This window comes from Vombatus ursinus, unplaced genomic scaffold, assembly GCF_900497805.2.
Source record: "Vombatus ursinus unplaced genomic scaffold, bare-nosed wombat genome assembly UNPS02011353.1, whole genome shotgun sequence".
NCBI lineage: Eukaryota > Metazoa > Chordata > Mammalia > Diprotodontia > Vombatidae > Vombatus > Vombatus ursinus.
In genome coordinates, this window is record NW_020951131.1 from 3,679,541 (window position 1) to 3,687,787 (window position 8,247).

The window sequence follows — 8,247 nt, forward strand, 5'->3', positions numbered from 1 at the left end:
AGTTTATACTGTAATTACTGTGTGTATTGGTTTTCTGATCCAGCTTACTTTATCCTGTATCAGTTCATTCAAATCTCATGTTTCTCTGAATTCCTCAGTCATCATTTCTTATAACAATAACATCGTGTTGCCGTCATATCTCACGGTTTACTCGGCTTCTCTCCAGTCAGTGGAGTTTGTTTCCTGTTCTTTGGATATTTTGATATATGCTGGTCTTTTGTTTCTGTCTTAGATTCCTTTGGAATTCATGCCTCCTCATGGAATAGTGTGGGTCAAAGACAATGAATAGGTAAGTCCCTTTTTCTCACACAATTCCAAATTGGCATCCAGGATGGTTGCTCCACCAAACCCACCAATTTCCATCAATCCCAGCTCTACCAACAGTGTATTGGCATATGGCTGACATTATTTGCCTCTTTTCTACCAACATTTCTATCAATTCTGCTTGCCCTTGAGAAGAGCAGTAGAATGTGATGGAGGGAGCTCTGGACCTGGAGGCCGAGGACCTTGGTTGGAGTCTTGGTTCTGCCTTTTATTAACTGTGTGACCCTGAGAAAGTCACCTCCCCTCTCTGGGGCTCTGTTTCTTCCTTTGTAAATAGGGGGGTGGGGGTCAGGTTGGACTAGGTGTTCTCCGAGGTCCTTTCTAGTCCAACATTTCTGTGATCATGATTCTGTGAAATAGTGCCTATAAATGGCAGTAAATGAGGAGGGAAGGAAGGAGTGACTTGCAGAGAGGGACTGGATGTCTCCCAATGTCCTAGTGTGGTCATAACCTGCCCAAAGTCTTCTCATTATCTAAGGTCTAGTCGGCACGAGATGGGTAGGCTTGGAGTGGGTGTGTGTGTTTGTGAGGAGGTCAGGAGGTTGGGAGAGTTGATCTTCAATCCTTCCAAGGTGAGCTAAATTCTGGTTAATAGGAACGCTTCCCATTCGGCTATACTCTGGACTTGATGAAATGTTCAGTGGTACCTGCTTCGCGACTCCTTCCCCAGAGGACCCTGAGAGCTGAAGGCACGTGCCTAGGGCTCCGCAACCAGTTTGTCAGAGAGAAGACTTCTTGATTCTGAGGCTGGCTCTCTACCCACTGTTGCTGTTTGGTCTTTTTCCAGTTGTATCTGACTCTGTGACCCCCTTCGGGGTTTTCTTGGCAAAGATGCTGGAGTGGTTCGCCACTTCCTTCTCTAGCTCATTTTATAGATGAGAAAACTGAGGCAAACAGGGTAAAGTGACTTACCCAGGGTCACACAGCTAGTAAGTGTCTGATTCTGAGAGATGAGTCTTCTTGACTCCAAGCCCAGCACTTTATCCACTGCACCACCTAGCTGCTGTATTCTCTCCTCACTATAATATCATACTATTTCTTGAGGTTTGGATTACAACCCACTTTTTCCATAGGGGGAAACTGAGCTCCAGAGAGATGAAATCCCTAGCTTCCTTCAAGGAATGTGGTATCTCCTACCAGAAGCCTTGGTGGTCAGTGACCTCCTCCTCTTCAGATTATCATATAAATATCAATCTGTTTACTTGTCCCATTTCTCCTCCCTGCACCCCCCCCCCCCAAGTAAGCATCTATAAGGCAGGAATGGTTTTCCTTTTTTTGCCTTTGCCAGTCACCCAACTGGGCAGTGGAACGGGTGAGACCCAAACCTCCTGGCTTTTCCTCCAGTCTCCTTCCTCTGTACTGGGCTGGGAAAGAATCTAAACAGAAAAAAAAGAAAAAAAAACCCCACCACAGCAAAAACCCCAGAGAAAACAGGGCATGTGTTTGCCAAACAAGCTGGCCATCATTCCTTTGCAGGGAGGGATCCAAGCATCCCCTTTCTTTTGCAGAAGCTGTGCGTCTCCTAGAGCTTGGCTCCAACCAAAATTGAGGAACATTCATTTGGCAGTGAAGCCGGGGGTGCTGCTCTGAGTGCAGGCTGGATTGGAGAGGGGTGCTGAGGGAGGCAGGGCCAGCATGGCCATTGGAGTATTGGAGCATTGAAGCAGCCAGGCTGCCTGCCTCTCCTAGCTGTCCAGAGTATTTCCAGCTCCATGTAGAAGGAGGAGCCTGGAATGCCTGGTGGGCACACCTGGACTCACATAGCAGCCCCGGGGCTTGAGCTTCTGAGGCCAATCTCCTGGTGGGGTGCCATCTCAGCAGCCGGCCAGCTTGTTTCAAGGTTCACTCTCTCATAACCACTGTGCCTCATCCCTTCTCAGCTCTAAGCACATGGTTACGATTTATCTCCTTTCCCTCTGCTTAGCAGTTACCATTTCTGCCTTGTTCAGGCATCTCTCCAACCCTTGAGGGGGCCCTTGGAGCTGGGAGATGATGTGCCAAGCAGGAGGCCTGTTGCTTTTGGAAAAATTAGGAAAAAAAAGTCCTCCCACTCCTCCCTCCTCCTTGCCTCCCCCTCATTCCCCACCCTCCAGCAGTGAGGTAGGAAAAGTGAGAACAAGTGACATCATGGATGGGAGGGACCAGGAGCTCTTATTAAAGAAGAGAGCTAGCTCACAGACAGCGAGACAGGCTCAGCAGCTCAGCTCAGCTCAGCTCAGTCTAGCCCAGCCCAGCCCAGCCTGGACCAGCTGTTTCCTTCCCCACTGATGGCCAGTCTCAGCATGACCAACAGCAGCTCAGAGCTGCCAGGCTTCCGGGCCCTGGATGCCTCTACTGTGCGTCTTCTGCAGCCTCTCTGGGACATGATCAAGGCCAGAGAGGGGCTGCTGCAGTCCCCCTTCTTCCCAGTCCTCTTCTCTGGTACCACCTACGTGGCCTTCTGCCTACCTTTCATCGTCCTGGACTTTGTGAGCTACAGGGTCCCAGCCCTGAGGAAGTACAAGATCCATCCTCATTTCTACCCATCTGCAGGGCAGGTTCTGCTGTGCTTACTGCACACGGTCTATCAGCACGTGGTCTTCATCTTCCCTGTGACCGTCCTCCGCTGGCACTGGGGCCCCCAGACCTGGCCAGCAGCGGCCCCGGGTCTCTGGGAGCTCCTCTACCATGTGACTGTGTGTCTCCTGCTCTTCGATGCTGAGTACTTTGTGTGGCATGTGCTGCATCACAAGGTCCCCTGGCTGTATCAGACCTTTCACAAGGTCCACCACAAGAACACATCCCCCTTCGCCTTGGCCACGCAGTACCTGAGCGTCTGGGAGCTCTCCTCCCTGGGCTTCTTCGACTGTCTGAACCCCACGCTGCTCGGCTGCCACCCACTGACCACCATGACCTTCAACATAGTCAACATCTGGCTGTCTGTGGAAGACCACTGTGGCTATGACTTTCCCTGGTCCACGCACCGGCTAGTGCCTTACGGCTGGTATGGCGGAGTGTCCCACCACGACCTGCACCACAGGAAGATAAACTGCAACTATGCCCCATATTTCACCCACTGGGATAAGCTATTGGGGACTCTGAGCTTGGGCTACTCTGCAGGAAATCCCCCAACCCCTGCCCCTTGGAACTGAGCCCTCCTTGGGGGTACAAGGTGAAAAAAAGAGGAATTTATTTTAAGTGAAAGATTATTGTCTAGTTAGAATCTATGAGAGATGGGATTTCATGTATTTTTACAGTCTGAGCATATTTATTTTGTACAAGAAGAATGCAAAGTTATATATATATATATAATATGCATATGTATAAAATACATAGAAATCTATATGTAAATATCAGTGTCTAAATAAGCCGAGAAAACGGTGTAGACTTGACCTTGAATGTCAGCCCTCTGAGGATCGGGATTCAGTACCTGGCACTCTGTTGCTGTGACAGCCTGGGGATGCTGTCTCTTCTTGGGCATTGCTCCACCGGGTCTGACACCCTGAGACTAGCTGGACGAATGAAATTGCTTGTGAGAAAGCATTTCCCCTGTGCTGAAACGTGTCCCTGAGCCAGGATAGCACGCCGCCCCCACCCACCCCAATGAGTTTTGTAGATCGTCTGTCTGACTCGTCTATTTATAATCTATGGAGCTGATTCCTGCTGGACAGTGAAAAAGCCAAGAGGATTTTTCTATTTTTCCTTTCTTTGTACTGTGACCTGTATTTATACTGCACTAACCAATGTGATGTTTGTGTTTCTGATTTTTTTTTTCAAAAAACAAAAACAAAACAGACAAAACAAGCCCTGTGTTGTGTGTTTGGCATCTTGAGTTGGGGGCACTGATTTTTGTTCCCCAGAGTTAGTCTGTTACTTATGGCCTGTGTGGATATGGGCAAGTATCTTCCCCCCTCTGTGCCTCAGTTTCTTTCTCCGTAAAAGGAGGGTGCATTGGACTAGAAGATCTTCAGGAGCCCTTATAGCTGACCAGATTCAATGCTCTGGTAATGCCAGCCCATAGAAGGGAGGGAAAGGGAAAAGAGTGGAGAGAGGATGCTGCTGTGTGAGTCTGCTAAGCGACTGGACTGCCAGGACTGAGCTGGTGCTGGTGGAATGCCTGCCCACAGGGCAGGGTGGGGCAAAAGGTCCGAGGGAAGTGCTTTTGTTTCTTCTTAAAGGGGAGGGGAAGGAGGAAGGCTTTCTTGGGGTGAAGCTGGAGGCTTCTGCAGAGCAGAAAAGGGGGCATGGAGCAGATGCCTTTGTCACCCCTGACACCTCCCGAGGGCTGCTCAGACGACTTCAGCATGAAGGGCAAGTAGTTGGGTGGGTAGTGCAGCCCCAGAGTTCAGGGTCCCAGGAACTCTGCCATTAGCCAAGCCTTGGAAGAATTCTCTGGTATAAAACAAGGCTGCAGGAAAGAAAGGGCATGCCTTGTTTGATAGGGTTTCTGAAAGCTCTTTATGAACTAAAAAAATAAAATCCATTGAGCCACATTTAAAATGCACTAGAGGATCTGTGTTTTAAAGAACTCAGGGTAGTATTGGGAAATGAGGACTGACTTTGAAGGCAGAGGCGATGGGCTCAGCTTGGGCAGTTCCCTTTGCTTCCTGAGGAGGGGAAGGCTTAAAGGATTGGAGGTCTGGTCTGAGGACTAACAGAGACCTCAGAGGACCCCTGTCCACCCCCTTCATTTTAGGGATGGCACTGAGGCCCAGAGAGGCTCTGATTTACCCAGGGGCACCAGGTGGCAGGTAGCAGAGCTGGAATTTGAACCCAGATTCTCCAACTCCAAATCCATGTTTCCTTGTGTTGTACCAAATGTGAAAACAAGAACAAACGGTCCGCGGAGCAAAGATGCATGTCTGCCAAGAAAGGGGCAGTGACTATGTGAAATGCATGCTGCAGAGTTTGAGAAGGACGAGTCATCTGTCTTTTTAGCTCTTTCTAGGTCGAAATTCAGTCATTTGGGCTATGGGACAATCTCTGAGGTGCCTTTCTTTTTGCAATCATTTTATAAAATGGGGAATCTTGTTTCTAATGCAAACATTCCCTTCCTGTTTTAGCAGCCCTGTCACTTGAGCTTTATATATGTCATTCTATCAAGCATCTACCTATCTTTTAATGCGTCTTTCTATCTGTCTCTGTCTATCTATTTACCTTTGTGTCAGTCTATCTATCCATCTATCCATTCATCCATCTGTCTATGGCCTATCTGTCTGTCTGTCTGTCTGTCTATCCCATTCATCCACCCATCTATCTATCTATCTATCTATCCATCCATCCACCTGTCTATCTATCTATCTATCTGTCTGTCTCTGTCTAGCTATTCCATCCACCCATCTATCCACCCATCCATCCATTCATCTATCCATCTATCCCTCTATTTATCTAACTCTCTCTACATTTCTGAAAGCAACACAGTCAAGCAGAAAAGCTTCTAGTCAGAGTGCTAAGGTGAAGCAGTGAAATGTGGGGCAAAATAAATGCCGGACCAGAATTCAGGAGATCTGGGTTCAACTTTTGCCTCTGCCACTAGCTGGCTGAATGGCCTTGGAGAAGTCATGGAAGCTCTCTGAAATGACATTTCTTCCTTTGGAAACAAAGGCGTTGGACTAAGTTACCTTCCGGCTCTGTCATTGTATGTCTGTAAATGTCATTATCTCATCTCGAGAGTTAGCGTGACACAGTGGCCCTGGCAAACTCACTTCCCTTTTCTGGGACTCAGTTTCTTCATTTATGAAGTGTGTGGGGGTGGGGTTGGACCTGACAGCCTCTGAATCCCTTTATCTTCTTTGAGCAAGAAATGTTTTCAGGGACATTAAAGAACCCTGGGACGATTTCTGTGAGGGCCCCACAGGTGGCTGTGGCTTCTGCCCAAGAGACACGTTCTAAAGCTCAAAGCTAAGATGGTTCAGCCTGAAAAGCCCAGAGCAGGTTTCAGTCCTGAGATCCTCAGCTTGGTCCTGGGGAGGCCAGAATGTCTAGACTGATAGAGGACAGCTCAGCTAAACGAGTGCCTCACCGGTCTCTGTGCTGACCCAGCCTGGATGCCGAGGACCATCCTGAGCATGCCCTGAAGCAAAGGCCTGGAGGGCTGACTGGAGTTTTCACTCTTCAATGCTCCAGGAGGGTGGATGGCCTTTGTATAGACTTAGCCCTGTGTGCTTGGATTACCCTTCTGCATTGCAGAGGCAGGAGCTTAGGGGACAGTGTCAACTGTGAGGAAGACAAGGCGATGTAGAGAAGAATCAAAGTCAGCTGGGACCGGGAGGAGGTGGGGCGTCTTGCAAGTGCTGGATTGCATGAGAATACGGAGAGGAAATGGGAGGAAGAAGCAGGGAACAGAGCAACGCTATGTGGGGGAGTGTGATGTGAGTGAATAAAGAGGTGATGGATGTTTTAGCTCAGCAACTTCAAAGGACAGCCTGCAGAGACCTGGCCTTCTTGGGGGGGAGAGAAGGATGAAAGCCACTTCTGATGAAACGCTGCCATGGGAACAAGGGACTGCACTTGTTCTACGTGGCCCCAGAGGGCAGAACCAGGGCAAGGGAAGGCAATTTCCTAACCCTTAGGGCTATGCTAGTTGGAAGCAGCAAGGTGGCTCAGCAGATAGCATGCTGGCCCTGGAATCAGGAAGTCCTGAGTTCAAATCCAGCCTCAGACACTTCCTAGCTGTGTGACCTCCACCAAGTCACTTCACCTCTGCCTCCTTCAGTTCCCTCAACTGGGGACAATGGGAATAGTAATAGAACCTACCTCATTGTATTTGTAAAGCATTTAGTACAGTGCCTGGCATACAGCAGATGCTTAATAAATGCTTCCTTCCATCAGACACAAAAGTGGAATGGTATGGGCTGCCTTGGAAGGCAGTGAGTTCCCTTTTACCAGAGGTCTTCACGCAAGGGATGGATGAGCAGTTGATGGTATTTTGTAGAGAGGATTCTTGTTCAGGCACAGGTTGGACGTGGGGAAAACTTTCTCAAGAAAGTGGCAGGAGCTGCTAACCGAGGGGATGGATTTCCCAGCATTGGAGGACTTCAATCATAGGCTAGACTATTCAATATAATGGAAGCTCCTTGAGGGTCAGGGATAGTTTCATTTTTGTCTTTGGATTTCCAGTGTTTAGCCATATAGGCATATGTCTGTGCCTGGCATATAGGCACTTAATAGATGATTATTGATTGATTGATTGATAGGGTTTCTTGTTCAGAATTTCATTGAACTAGATGGGCTCTGAGGTTCCTTGCAACGGAGATTCTGGGAATAAACTTCAGTGCCCAGGAAATATTCTATTGGAATGGGGATGAAAATGTCTCCTCTTTGGAGCTGCCAGTCAGTCTCTGCAAATCCCATGAACTAAAGTCGCTTTTCTTTGCTCACAGATGTCATTTCCCTTTGCACAGGACCTATATTTCTCTATGCCTCCCATCATTACTATGTCTAAATAGCATGAAATACTAATCTGCTCTCCACCCATTTTCATGTCATGGTATCCCCGAGTACACTTTCTTTGCCCCCTTCTCCTTCTTAACTTTCCACCTCCAACTTTGGGAGAGTAAGCCAATCAAGGATACCATCCCTCAAAATGACCCAGCTCAATCCTAGTGACTCCATTCACTATTCTCATGAATTCCTTGGCTCCCAGTCCCTATATATAATGTAATATTACATTACACTGTAAGCTCCCTGAGGGGAGGGACGATCTGTCTTTTGGAGTTGTTCCCCCAAAAGCCTGGCACACGGTGAAAATTTAATAATGCCTTTTTCCTTTATTCATGAATAGGTTTCTATAATATAGAATATATTCTAATATATATGTTTCTACAACAGGAAGTCAGACCAGATGATTTTCCTGTGGCTTTTCTAAGTAAAGATGCGTCATGGGGTCAACCAACCATTCAGAAGAGATTAATGGCAGGTTCACAGCTGGGATGCAGATGAGGC

The 8,247-nt window shown here is 48.1% G+C and overlaps 1 protein-coding gene across 1 annotated transcript; it reads left to right on the forward strand.

Moving 5' to 3' along the window:
- Positions 1-2,519: 2,519 nt before the first annotated feature.
- Positions 2,520-4,105, forward strand: CH25H (cholesterol 25-hydroxylase). Its single transcript, XM_027855936.1, has one exon. The coding sequence runs from the start codon at positions 2,592-2,594 to the stop codon at positions 3,453-3,455; it is 864 nt and encodes a 287-aa protein (XP_027711737.1). The 5' UTR covers positions 2,520-2,591; the 3' UTR covers positions 3,456-4,105.
- Positions 4,106-8,247: the final 4,142 nt, after the last annotated feature.

Coding starts and splice junctions, on each gene's coding strand:
- CH25H (XM_027855936.1), top strand. CDS start 2,592: ATGGCCAGTCTCAGCATGACCAACAGCAGCTCAGAGCTGCCAGGCTTC.